Genomic DNA, 15,099 nt, shown 5'->3' on the forward strand with positions numbered 1-15,099 from the left:
GTATATATATATATATATATATATATATATATATATATATATATATATATATATATATATATATATATTCACTTTTCGATCAACTTTAACTCTTTAGCAAATACAATTGTATCTTTACATTTTTTACTATCAATACATTGAAGAGAAGCTATATATGAATGAAAATCAATCATAAAAACCTTTAAACAAGGTTTAGAATTATTTCTTTTACTTTTATGAATATGAAATTTTCCAAATAAAATAATCAGATTTAACATAAAATGAACAGATATACTTTTAGATTCAAAATATATTAAAACATCCTTTGAAGTCAGATCACAACTATAACCAGTTTTCTCTTGGACGTACAAAGATAATTCTTCCCAAAACTTTTCTGAATGACGACATTCATAAAAAAGATGTAACAATTTTTCTGGTTGATCTAAACAAAAACTTGCCATTGAAGTTTTCCCCGCCCGTTAGTGATTGTGACGTCGCCTCATTAATATACGGACGGTCGCGCTACCAGCTCTCAGTGTCAAACTCTGGAACTGTGGACTTTTCCGCGTTGTTAAGCTCTAAATCTCAACCATGGGTAAGTCTTTTCTTTGTCGCTTTAACTGAGGTCGAGAAGACGACTTCGAAAAGTCGCTGAGATGAACTGAGTTGTGTAAAGTGCAAGTATGACCACTCATCAGTATGACATTCAATGACAGAATATTAACGGTCTAGGTTTGTTTCTGCTGCTTTTAGACGTTGTCAAGCAGCTGCCGCTATGATTGAACTGTTTTGATTCAACAAGTTGAGAGAAAGAGCTGAAAGTGTTTATAAAGTAAACTTAAATATATTTAACTAAAAGCTCCTAGAAACAATGCAGTGCTTCTCTCATGTTTTCCAAACCTGTATGACTTTCTTTCACAGAAGATGTTAGGAAGAATGACAGCTGCAGTCACCATTCACTTTTACTGCATATTTTCTCCATGCATTGAAAGTGAATAGTGCCTGTCATTTTAACATCTGTTGTGCTCAGTAGGAAAAAATGAGGGGTTGAAACAACAAGTAAACAATGATAGAATAATTTTAGGCAAGCTGTTACCTTAAAGAAAAGGACAGGGATAAAGCAGAATTGTTAGACGACCATATTTAGATTTGTCTCTGTTTGCAATGGAATATAAAAGCCTGTATCTGTTATACTGTACATAAGCAAACATGCGTTTCTCTATTGATACTGATTTAAGTAGTCTGGTAGGTTGCCCAAGCTCATAATCAGATTATAGTGATTGTACCTGGTGCAGATAAAGAGAACCAAGTGTGCCTTTTAATGTCATTCAGACACTGAGCAACGTACTTCCAAATGGTTGACAGACAAGTGTTCTCAACTTTTTGTTGAGACAAGACAAGACAAAATGTGACTTATACAAGATGTTTTCCAGAGATTGGGGAAGCCTGAGGTCTCCACATCCTGTTGTTTTTTTTTCCTTTGGACCCTAGGCAAACATGACAGAGGAAGAGATGATTGTTAGGAAAACTATGAAATATACAGGAAACATTCAGTTCAGTTATGGAAAAGCTGAAGGTGCAGCAGTTCATGGTTACCTCACTAATCAAATGCACCTTGTGTGTCATGTGCAGCACTACTACTGACCACCTGCTACAGAATAAATCACAGCTCTTTAGCACCCTTAGACCTGCTTGAGAGCACAAATTGAATGGATTTGTTCTAGGCACAAAACAGTTTGTTCTTCTTATGTGTATTTTAGATCTGGGTTTTGCTATCTGAAAGGCACTGCTGTTCTGGGGTTCTCACTCCATGCTCTGTTTACCAGTTATAGTTGGAATATGAAAAATGACAACACTCGTTTGTGCTGAAGAAAGACAGACTTTGTTGGCGCTCTCATTCATGGGTGCCTGCTGATGGTCTGTCCCCTCTGTATCCTCTGTCTAATATATGCATGGAGTCACATGAGGGATAAATAGCCACATTATGTCTCTCTGTTAGCCGCCTCCAAACATTCTCCTCTTGTGTGGGGGGCCTTTGATAATCCTGACAAGCGCCTCTGTTTTTGTGAGACCGCCCTCCCCTCCCACCACCCTGTTCTCACTCTTCTTTCACTGGCTGTCGGTCGGTCTAATGAGCAGAACATGGGTTTGGGTTTATGGGGTTCAGGGACTTAAAGTTGGAATGCTGTCTCCTAGGCCGCAGCCGTGTCTTGCTACAGATGTCCAGTTAAAAGGTCAGCTAGTGCCTTTTAACGTGTGTATGTGTTTCTGTGTGAGGGTACAAGTGTAACGTATGCCACAGCCACACCGGTATCTGTTAAAAGAAGGAAGTAGCAGATACCCAAGTCGGGGTTTTTGCCCATATGGTAATGAAGTGGGACCTCCATATGTTGTAAATGTATACTGTCTACATGATGCAGCTGTTTAGTTGCTGTGGTGAAATGCTGAAACAGTGCTGTGACAGTAGTGGGGGAATAATAGTATTCAAAAATACATTAACAATTCATAGAGCGACTTAAGGTTTTTTTTTTTCTCATAATAAAAATAACCCTTGTTAAAGAATGAAATAAAAATCTTAAATAGTTCACAGTCTTTTATTATTATTTCTTGAAGGAAAATATTTTACATTTGACAAATGTTTGTCCACCAAATCAAAGTAGAGCATGTGTTTGTAGACTCCCAAAAAGCTTAATGATATTTATAAATTAATAATTCAGGAATAATTTATTTTGTAAATAATACTTTGTACCTTGAAAGTATATTTTATTTTTTATAATATATTTTATTTTTTTAAGATATTTAAGAAATATTTTAAGAAAAATTTCAAGGTGTAAGGAAAATGTAATATTTCTTTTTACTTGATAGTTACACAACATGACATTTTATGAGGCCTAAAATTTAAACTTTTCAAAACCTAATGAACCAATGTGAATACATTGTTAAAACTTAAAACGTAACATATCCCCCCCCCCAAAATAAGATAAATTTTAAGGTGTAAGGAAAATATTTCTTTTTACTTGATATTTACACAACATGACATTTAATTAAATTAAATTGAAATAAATTGAAAAAGTTGTTTTTCAAAACCAAATATGAACCAATGTGAATACATTTTTGTAACATATCCCCCCCCCCCAAAAAAAAATAATTAAAATAAATTACATGGTTTAATAAAATATTACATTTCTTTTTGCTTGATATTTACACAGCATGACATTGAGGCATTCAATTTAAACCTTTCTTGAACTTTTTTTTTTCAAAACCAAATATGAACCAATGTAAATAGATATTTAAGAACAAACATATATTTTTTTCTCTCAAAAAAATAATAAAGGTGTAATTTGTTTAAGGTGTAAAGAAAATATATTTATTTTCTAATATTTTACTTGATATTTATACAACATGACATTTCATGAGGCATTAAATTTAAAGGTTTCTTGAATTTTTTTTTAAAAACCAAATATGAACCAACGTAAATAAATGTAAGAACTTGCAGCATATTTTTTCCCCCAAAAAATAATAAGATAATTTTCAAGGTGTAAGGAAAATAATAAGATTTCTTTTTACTTGATAGAGTTACACATGACATTTTATGAGGCATTATCTAAACCTTTATTTTTTTTTTATGTTTTTCAAAAACCATATATGAACCAACGTGAATAAAAAATTTTTTAGCAGGACAGTGCATATTAAAAACAGAACATCTGTAACATGCCAGAGTTAGCCAAAGGCTAATTTTCATCCGTTGTCCTGTAGGCCTGTTGTACAATGGCACCCTAGAAAAAGCATAAAATGTTATAAACAGTGAGGTAAACAACAGTAGGAAATGGCATGTTAACGCAGTGTTAGTCGGTTACAGTAGAGGCAGCAGTAGCGTAAGGAGACAATGCGATACAACTAAAATTAGTTGTGAAAAGCACAAGGAGCAGCAGCAAAGGGTTTAGTAAAAACATAAAAGCAGCAGTATAAATAGTAGAGATACTCCGATCAGCATTTTTGGGGCCGATCACCGATTACTGATCACCAAGATCATGATCACAGAATGGCAGGGGAATGGGAATCTTTTATCTATAATCTAGCAGAGTTTGCACCATTTGTAGAAATGAAACTAACTCTAAATTAACTATATTGGGAAAAAAACTGTAGAAATAGGCTACAGTCAAGATCTTGAAGAACCACCAAGTTAGAGTTGTAGAAGATAGTATCGTGTATCGACGATAGTTAGAGATATCGCCAGTTGCTGATTCTTTTGAGATAGCAAGACGATTATTATTATTATCCGTCAAAAAGGCGCCTAACTTTAGCGATGCAGTGCAGAGAGTCGGTTCTAGGATGCTTCAGAAACTTGCCGTTGTATAAACACACGCATAGAGTGGCCACGTCGCCTTCACGCGCCGCATGAGATTTATTCATCATACAGTGTAGACAGATAAACTGACTGTTCTTTGATAATGTAAATGTTCTTTGCTTGTTATTTGTAGTCATTAGGATAAAGTCATTAGGATAAAGGTAGTAAAATGTGGTTTAGGCTGAATTAAATACGATGTATCAGAATCTGTCTGTATATAGGAAACAAACGTTCACCTCAGTAACATCTATATGCATTAATTAGAATTACGATACGATAAAATGGCGCTAAACACGTGAATTACACAGGCACCGTTTCTCCTCATTCTATATGAACTGAACTACAACATGAACTGATGACAACAATCAGACATACAGCGGTAACATTATTGCAATATGACGGGTATAGAAAGATACATCCATTTACATTCAAGCACGCAGATTTACCACTCACTGAAAATAGCAGAGAATGAATCCGAAAGTAAACTTGAACGTCTCCGGCAAAACAGTCAGTGCTCTGTACACGCACAACTTAGTCACATGCTTAATAACAAGACTACCCTTACAAAACGAATAAGGAATTTAGTGCTCATGTACACTGGTAAGCTCCGCTCTGCTGGTGTTTACCTGTGTGCCGTGCATGCATGTGTGAAAAAGTCGCGCGAGTAATTTACGTCAAGTGATCGGCTTTTTTGATCGGCGCTTATGGGGTTCGCCGATCAAGCTATTTTAAGCCAATATCGGCCGATCAATTGGAGCATCACTAATAAATAGCAAGCATTAATAAAGCAGATTAGAACAGCAAATGTATATTAAAATGACAAGCATTAATATCGAAATCCTAAAATAGTTTACAAAGGTCAGAAAGGAATCACGCACTCACAAGTAAAACACAAGATGGCAACAGCAGTGTTTTAGTGTTGACAGGTCTGATTACTAATCAGCCAACATTTTAGATGAGAGCGAAATAAGTTGTATGTGCTGATGTCTCTGATTGTTGTTGGGATAGTGTTCCATTCCTGAGAGGCTTTGACAGAGAAAGCTGACTGACTAAAAGCACTTTTCCTAAGTGGGATAATACAGTCACATCTAGACACTCCTCGAGTGATTGTGTGTGTAGATGTTCTGAAACTGACAAATTCACTAAGAGGATATGGGGCCATCCCATGTAGGATTTTGTATGTCTGACAGGCGTTCGTGTACTTAATAAGATTGTCCCAACTTAGAAGACTGTGGTTTGATAGAATGGAGCAGTGATGAAAGTGTTTTGGTTTCTTATCAAGTACTTTGATTGTCTGCTTGTATAAGGACTGTAATGGTATCAAGGTGGTGGAGTTAGTCTGGGACCAGCTTGTTAGACAATAAGTGAAATGAGAGAAAATCATTGAGTGCATGAATGTTTTGGCGGCTTGGACGGACATGGAATTTCTAATAAATCGGAAATTAGACAGGTTAAATTTAACTTTTTTACAGGTTTGCTTTACGTGTGACCTAAAATTGAGTTTGGAGTCCAGGTGGATGCCCAAGTATTTGAATTCTTGGACAATTTGTATTTTTTCTCCTGACACTGTAATGTCTGCATCTTTGGTTATGTCTATCTTATCTTTATGTGATTTCTTTATGTGATATCTTTATGTGATTTCGTGAAAAACATACCTACAGTTTTGGAAACATTAAGTTGTAGACAGCATTGATTTAACCAGTTTGTAACTTTGACCATTGCATTTGTGAGTTTGTACATACAAAACTGTGTCATCAGCATACATTTGAATATTAACATCCGGGCATATCAATGGCAGGTCATTAACATACATGCAAAAAATGACCGGGGCTAATATAGAGCCCTGCGGCAGGCCGGTCGACACAGAGAGTGGCTCAGACTGACTATTAGCAATGCGGACCGTTTGTGAGCGCTGGGTAAGATAAGAGTGAATCCATTTTATTACACTGTCGGAGAGGTTAAAAGCGGATAATTTGGCCAGTAGGATCTGGTGGTTTACTGAATCAAATGCCTTTCTAAGGTCAAGAAAGACTGCACCTACAGTGTTATTGCGATCAAGTAGTGACTTGATTTTTTCAATGAGATGACAATTAGCTGACTCAGTTGAATGGTTGGATCGGAATTAGGCTTGGGCGGTATTACGGTAATATGGTATACCGCGGGATCTAAAAATAGCAACGGTTTCAATTTCAGTACCGTTATACCGTCATAAAAGAATGCACTTATATAGGAGACAAGGATTAAATATTAAATATAATTTATTTAATGCCTAAAAATGCGTAGTGATGCACGGATGGTGGTTATATCCGCGGGTCGGGTGGGTCGGGTAATTAAAAAAATGCATTCTGATTATTTGCGAGTGGATGAGATAAATCAATAATGATGCTAATATTAACTACATTTTCTAAAACATGAACGTGTTTTATGTTCTTTTTTCATCAGGCAGACGATTTCATTTGTGTAGATTTTGTAGAAACGGTGACATTCCCTATAAAGTTTGAAGGGAGTTATGCCTGTGCTAATGCTATTGAGCACGGCAATGCAGTGCTCGGCTTCGTGTTTACCCACTTCTCTGATGCGCATCTTTCCAAAATCATGACAGTCCACCGCATGAATAGCTAATTCGATCGCATTAATAAATTGAATTATTCTCTAAAAACACCCAGTAAAGACAGTGCTGTGACCGTGGCGCCGCGGCGGCTTCTTTTGAAATATATTTGACGATGTGCCTAATGCGCCCGCTGTGTCCACTCCACAGATGCTGCCTGTTCATTCATACGCGAGAGCATGTCAGGCTAGGCACGCAGTGGTATAATAATAATTATTATTGATTATTTGAATCAGTAGATTATAACGAAAACAATACCTTAAAAATGAAAAGCAGCAGATTTTTACCATCAGACATTTCTTAAACTGGTGAACCCCTGTAAACTTCAGTCCAAGCATGCGTTTGAATAGTAAGTTCAGAACGGCTGTAATACAGAGAAAACCCGACCGATTTTGTCAGAGATTGCGGAGAGTTGCATCCAGATGTCAGTTATTCTTTTCTGCTTGGATTTGGCTTAAAATCATGAGTGATAAATATAAATGTGCAGCGATGTGCAGATCAGCTGAATCAATCTGCTGTTAAAAATGAACCATCCGTTTCATCAGGATTACTATAGGCTAAGTGTAATATGACCATCAGGGGCAGTTATCTAAATCAGAGAAAAATATAGGAGCGGGTGGATAATTTATTTGAAGCCATCAAGTGACAGCGTGGAGGAGAAAGAGAGAGATGGCGAGTCACGCACCAAGTGACCTGGCGCGCGTTTCCCAAAAGCATCAGCCAACTATGGTGGCAAGTTCCGTCGTTACCAACATAGTTCAAATATTCGGTGTTTCACGACACCAGTTCAAACCAACATTCGCAAACAGCGTCACAATCTATTTCTTCCATTTAAACTAAATATAAATGCTATGTATTTTTGTGCGTCCTCTATAAGCACCGTTTAGGAGTAGTGCGTGTGCATTTTGCCTGAGGGAACCCCGGTGTATGACGTAAGAGGGAACCCGTGATGAATCAAACATCAAATAAAGCGTAATGACAGGGGGGAAAGAAATGAGTCATTAGGTGCCATATTCAATATAGCTGCATTTTTGAGATCCCTAATCAGTTAAATAGCTGACGTTAACACTCGTGAGCTAGTTCGTTTCCACAACAATGCATCGTACTATGGAGTTTAACAAGCGAGTTATGTCGTTCTAAGGGAAACGCACCCCAGGATGTTTATGTTAATTTTATTCTGTTTGACTGTTGTATTTGCCCCCTTTTTTTTTACTGCTATTTGTTGTTAATAAAAGTTGTCAACATTGTTGTTTGGTATTCAGTTTCTTAACGGTATAGGCACAAGCCAACAGTTTGGTGACGCTGTCTGAGCCTTACGTCATTTTTTTTATTTTTTATTCACGGTAATACCGTATACCGGGGTAAAATAGGGAGGAGGTTTGACGGTATCAAAATTTGGATACCGCCCAAGCCTAATCGGAATCCAAATTGAAGTGGATGAAGATGAAAGGAGCTATTGGTTAAGTGATCTTTGATTTGTTCACATATCCATTTCTCTAGAATCTTAGACATTACAGGCAAAATACTAATAGGTCTGTAATTAAATATAGATTGTGGGTTTCCTGATTTGAAAATAGGTGATACAATGGCTGTTTTCCATGTGGTTGGGAACTCTGCTTGGCATACGGATTGATTAATGATTTTTGTGATGGGACTGATTAGTGCTGAACTGACATTTTTGAGTATAGTTGTGTCCATCCCATACACATCTTTAGATTTGGACGGTTTAAGTTTTCTTATAATTGATTCAGTGTTTGCTTTAGTTGCATGATTAAAAACAAGACTAGGTTCTATTGATGGAACTTTACACATCTCAACATTTACAGGAGGGAAGCCCTCAGCAATGGCTGCAAAAATTAAAAGATACATTTAAAGATGTATTTCAATATATTTAAAACTGGATTTTTTTTATTTGTGGATATGTAATTGACTCATATTTAAAACCCAATTAACGGGCAAAGTATCACTGAAAATTAACAGAATTATGTGCATAATTTAACTCAGTTGATACAATATATATTTACAACTGGCATTCTGTTTAGTAGAGCTGCTTTACAGGCCCGTTCACACCAAAAATGATAACCATAAAGTTTTAAAAATCAATTTAACTCAAGTAGCAACTATAACAATAACTACACAAAGGAGCAATATCTTTAGAATCACTGACTTCAAAGCATGTACGTGCAGACATGCACAATAAACATATATTATCATCTTAATGGTTACACTAATATAGTTACCGTTAGGGGTGGGCGGTACACCGGTATCATAGTCAACACCGGTGTGACATTGCGCCACGACATGGATTTTCTAATACCGTCAATACCGTAATAAATCAATGTTGTGCCTTGAACGGCTGCATTTACATCAATAATAGCTAATTCTAAATAATAAGCTACACCTAAGTTTAATTTGCCTGCGACCGTTTGTCAATTACGTGCGCTCATACACAGTTATGAGGGGCCGTGCAAGCCATAATTCATTCTGGCACTCTCACACACATGTATTCTCCTCTCACATACATATATTCTCTCCTCTCACACACATGTATTCTCCTCTCACACACATATATTCTCTCCTCTCACATACATGTATTCTCCTCTCACACACATATATTCTCTCCTCTCACATACATGTATTCTCCTCTCACATACATGTATTCTCCTCTCACACACATGTATTCTCCTCTCACATACATGTATTCTCCTCTCACACACATGTATTCTCCTCTCACACACATGTATTCTCCTCTCACACACGTGTATTCTCCTCTCACACACATGTATTCTCCTCTCACATACATGTATTCTCCTCTCACATACATGTATTCTCCTCTCACATACATGTATTCTCCTCTCACATACATGTATTCTCCTCTCACACACATGTATTCTCCTCTCACACACATGTATTCTCCTCTCACATACATATATTCTCGAGCCGATTGTGGCCGAACGCGGTACTGCCTCGACATCATTGAGAAGATAATGGGCCAGAGCTGCGTTGGCGCTACACAACACTTCTGGCTTTTCTCTGTCTCGGCTAAAAGCTGTTGTACGTGCAGCTGCTCCGCACTCGGTGTAGTTGTGTGTAACTACGTTCATTCTGAGGTCTTTTTTATGCCGTTATTTTAATGACAAATGTCGAGAGCGCATTATTGTAGCGCGAAAGCATATTAATATCATGTGCGAGCACGAATCTCTCCGCTCGCACGCGGATTTCCTTTGCTTTCGCACAAAACCGGAGTCGCGCTCTCAGATATACGCTGCTCTAGCTTAGAGAGAGTGCGCGCACTCATGTCTCTACTCTTGCGCAAAGTGTGTGTGTGCGCGCTCAAACAATGTTTTGCACACTCGCAAATCTATCTGTGCTCATGCGCTATAGATATTAAGTATTTTCCATCCTGGATTAAACATTGTCAAAAGCTATTAAACAATCAGATTTCCTCTGATAAAAGTGCTACGTGAAATCTTAGGACTATTTGCTGCGAGGGAGCTGAACCTGGAATTCTTTCGACAATCAAAGATGGATCTGTAATTTCTTTACAATGTAATTCTTACATCACATTAAATAAATATTAGAAATGGCTAAACATTGGGTGATTTGTAAATAACTTAGATTTTCTAACAGTTTGGCCAAACCTCTCTGAACAAAATATTTATTCTAATTCATAACAATTACATTATAGGCTATTTTATGGGTTTAATGCATTTGCAGACAATTCAATTACCTGTAACTGTCATATAACTGTAATTCACTGTTTTAGAGGAGAGTGCCATTACATTTGCAGGTAATATTAAGTGTTTTCATTAAAAAAAACATCTACCTATTCAGAACTGATAACAAATCCCAATACATGTCCAAACCGCAGCAATTCTTGTCACGTAAGAGGAAAGGAGGTCTGAGTCCAGATGCAGGTAAGTGATTTTTAATGAAATAAATACAAATAAATAAACAAAACCAAAAGGCCAACACGGCACAACACGACTTTAAACACAAAAACTAAACAAAACAAGAAACACGATCTAGAGCACGGGTCAGGATAATCAGGAACACAGAGACAGACATCCAGAGACATAAGACAATGCAGACCTGAAGCAGGAGTGAGAAGTGAGAGTTCTTATAGACCAGATAGTTGTGACGCGGCATCAGAAGAATCGAGAGACATAGGATCCATGTGCAACAGTTTATTATCAAAAGACAAATCAAACAGGCTTAGGTCAACAACGGCAAACTGGTGTGGTGAAGGCAAATCCAGAAGAGTAGTCAGAGTCCATGCAATGGGGTCGAGGCAGGCTGAGATCAACAACAGTAGTCCGTAGGGAAAGCGTGGGTCGATAAAGGGCAGGCAGAAGAGGTTCACACACAGTATATCCAGTCCGGTTGGCAGCAGTAAGACAGTCCAATGAATAACGCTCAGGATTGGGTACATAACCGACAAAACTTCGCAGTGAATGAGCTGGCGTGGCACGCTCTTATGGCCGCCATAGAGGAAGTGAACCGGGAGACCCGGAACTGGAAATGAGCGTTCCCAGGTACGGGATTGTGGGTAATGTAGTCAATATTCAGGTGAAGGTTCCCGCTGGCGCGGGATAGAGGGAGCCACAGAGACCGCGCTTGTGACAGAGCCCCTCCCCTGCGAGTGCCTCCTGGCACGAGGAGGTGGCCGACGCCGAGGTCTTCCCCTACCACGAGGTCCTGGCCGATCTGGGTGGGTAGAATGGAATTCTGCGGTGAGAGATGGGTCCAAGATGTCCTTGGCGGGCACCCAAGACCGTTCCTCGGGACCATAGTCCTCCCAGTCGACCAGGTATTGTAGGAGACCATTCCGGCGTCGGGAGTCCAGGATAGTACTGACTCTGTAGACCTCCTCGCCATCGATGATCAGGGGAGCGGGCACCTGTGGAGCGGTCTCGTCTAGGACCTCCCTCTCCTCCGGGCGACCAGCGGGCTTTAACAGAGAAACATGGAATGTGGGTGAGATACGGTATTCTGCAGGTAAGTCTAGTCTAAATGACACTGGAGTGATTTGACGGGTGATTTTGAATGGACCCACGTACCTGGGACTTAATTTCTTGCATGGTAAGCGAAGGCGTAGATTCCGTGTAGAGAGCCAAACCCATTGTCCTGGTTCGTAGGGTGGATTGGGCCGGCGCTGACGATCTGCCTGAACCTGATTGCGACGAACAGCTCTCTGGAGGTGGATGTGAGCTTGATTCCAGGTAGCTTCACTCTGCTGGAACCAGGAGTTTACAGCGGGGAGATCCGAAGGTTCCCCAGACCAGGGGAATAAGGGAGGTTGAAAACCCAGCACACATTGGAAAGGTGTCAGGTTAGTAGAGGGTTTTCTTAGTGAATTTTGAGCATACTCAGCCCAGAACAGGAATCTACTCCAATCCTCCTGACGGTTCATGCAGTAGGAGCGGAGGAAGCGTGTGAGTTCCTGATTCAGGCGTTCAACTTGACCATTTGCCTCCGGATGGTAGCCTGACGTGAGGCTAATGTTGACGCCCAAGAGGCGGAAGAAGCTGGTCCAAAGGCGGGACGAGAATTGAGGACCCCTGTCCGAGACGATGTCCTCGGGCAGCCCGTAGAATCGGAACAGGGAGTTGCACAATGCTTCCGCCGTCTCCATGGCGGTGGGTAGTTTGGGAAGGGGAATGAAGCGGCAACTTTTGGAGAATCTATCGACCACTGACAGAATGGTAGTGTATCCCTGGGAAGGGGGTAGGTCGGTTACAAAGTCCACAGCAATGTGAGACCAAGGACGTTGAGGAATGGGTAGCGGTTGCAGCAGACCAGCGGGGAGTTGATGGGAACTCTTAGAGGTATTGCAAATGATACAGTTCTTGACATGGGTTATGGTGTCTGCACGTAGATTGGGCCACCAGAAACGATTGCGGAGAAGCTGGATGGTTGCCTCCATTCCCGGGTGGCCAGAGCTGGGTGTGGCATGAACCTCAGAGAGTACTCGAGATCGTAGGTTGACAGGTACATACGTGAGGTTAGCTGGACACTCTGCTGGAGGTGGATCCTGGGCATGGGCCTCGGTAATCTCCGTCATGAGATCCCACATAACTGGTGCAATGATCATGGATGCTGGTAAGATGGACTCGGGAGATTGAGGAACGTGATCAGGTTCATGGATGCGAGAGAGAGCATCTGCCTTAGTGTTCTGGGAGCCTGGACGGTAGTGAATTTCAAATTGGAACCTGGTAAAGAAGAGTGACCATCTGGCTTGGCGATGATTAAGAACCCTGGCAGAACGGAGATATTCCAGATTCTTATGATCAGTCAGGACGATAAACGGATGCTTCGCTCCCTCCAGCCAGTGCCGCCATTCCTCCAAGGCGAGCTTGATGGCGAGCAACTCTCTGTTCCCCACATCATAATTTCTCTCAGCCGGGCTGAGTTTATGAGAGAAAAAGGCGCATGGAAAAGTCTTGGAAGGTTGATGGTGGCGCTGAGAGAGTACTGCTCCAACTCCTGAACTGGAGGCGTCCACCTCCACGAGGAAAGGTAATTGGGGATCTGGGTGACGAAGCACGGGAGCTGTGGTGAATCGTTGGCGGAGTTCTTGGAAAGCATGCAGAGCTTCGGTTGACCAGGTAAGATGTTTCTCTCCCTTCTTGACCATAGACGTTAGGGGAGCTGCTACAGTACTGAAGTTTCGAATGAATCGACGATAGAAGTTAGAGAATCCCAGGAATCTTTGGAGCTCTTTGAGGGTTTTGGGACGTGGCCATTCCAGCACTGCAGTAACCTTCCTTTCATCCATAGCAACGCCCTCAGGACTGATAACGTACCCCAGGAAAGTGATGCTCTCTTGATGAAACTGACATTTCTCCTCCTTGGCGTACAACTGATGCTGTATGAGACGTTGGAGCACGGACCTGACATGTTGGACATGTTCCTCAAGTGTGTTCGAGAAGATGAGGATGTCGTCAATGTATACTATGACCCACCGATTCAGCATGTCCCGGAAGACCTCGTTGACGAAGGCCTGAAAGTAGGAGGGACTGTTGGCCAGGCCGAAGGGCATAACCCGGTACTCATAGTGACCTGAAGTCGTGGAGAAGGCGGTCTTCCACTCGTCTCCTTCCCGGATGCGAATGAGGTTGTATGCCGAGCGTAAATCCAGCTTTGTGTAGAACCTTGCTGAACGCAGCTGCTCCAGAGCCGGAGGAACGAGAGGAAGAGGGTATCTGTACTTCACCGTCATTTCGTTGAGAGAGCGATAGTCAATACAGGGTCTTAATCCTCCCTCCTTCTTTTTGACAAAGAAGAATCCCGCCGAAGCTGGAGATGTGGAAGCTCGGATGAACCCTTTAGCCAGTTCCTCTTGAATATATTTCTCCATGGCCTCGGACTCTGGTTGGGAGAGTGGAAAGATACGACCATGTGGGGTTACGGCTCCTGGTTTGAGGTCGATGGCACAGTCTCCAGGTCGGTGGGGTGGTAGGGTGGTAGCCTTGAGGACGCTGAAGGCCTCGAGCAGATCGTGGTACTCTGGAGGAATGACGCTGCTGGAAGGTTGTTCGGTCGGGTTGGAGTGAGTCTTTGATCCGGAGGTAATGCAGTGTTGGTGACAATATGGAGACCAGTGAGTGATGTTACCTCCTGCCCAGGAGATGGTCGGTTCGTGACGATCCAGCCATGGAAATCCCAGAATGAGTGGTGACTGTGGTGAGGTGATGACAAAGAAACGAATGATTTCTTGATGGTTGGGCTCTAGACAGAGGGTGAGATCCTCCGTGGTGTGGTCAATGCGTCCAGAGCCTAGTGGTCTCCCGTCGAGGGCGGCCACTGACACAGGGGAAACACAAGAGAGAGTGGGTAAGTGGTTGGATTTCACAAAGTTCATGTCGATGAAGTTTCCTGCAGCCCCAGAGTCAATAAGAGCAGTGGTCCTGATGGACCGACCACCCACACTGAGAACCACGGGAATCACACAACGATTCAAACAATGTCTATGGGAACTCACCGAGGTGGGTGGACGTGGTGGTCGTGTTGGACATGTGGCCCGAATATGTCCAGTTTGTCCACAATAGAGGCAGAGATGGTTCCGCATTCGGCGCTCTCGTTCCTCGAGAGTGATCCTAGTGGTCCCCAGCTGCATGGGTTCGGGTCCAGTAGGTGTCGATGGTTGCATGGAAACCGGAGT

General features: G+C 41.2%; 1 protein-coding gene across 1 annotated transcript in view; it reads left to right on the top strand.

The window, feature by feature from the left end:
* Positions 1-479: 479 nt before the first annotated feature.
* The window catches only part of gpm6ab (glycoprotein M6Ab), an 88,441-nt gene continuing 73,821 nt past the window's right edge, over positions 480-15,099 (top strand). Inside the window, exon 1 of the mRNA XM_073842252.1 lies at positions 480-574. Coding sequence (XP_073698353.1) covers positions 571-574 — 4 coding nt within the window. The 5' untranslated portion in view covers positions 480-570. The remainder of the gene's footprint in view (positions 575-15,099) is intronic.

The sequence above is a fragment of the Garra rufa genome, chromosome 6 (assembly GCF_049309525.1).
Source record: "Garra rufa chromosome 6, GarRuf1.0, whole genome shotgun sequence".
Lineage (NCBI taxonomy): Eukaryota > Metazoa > Chordata > Actinopteri > Cypriniformes > Cyprinidae > Garra > Garra rufa.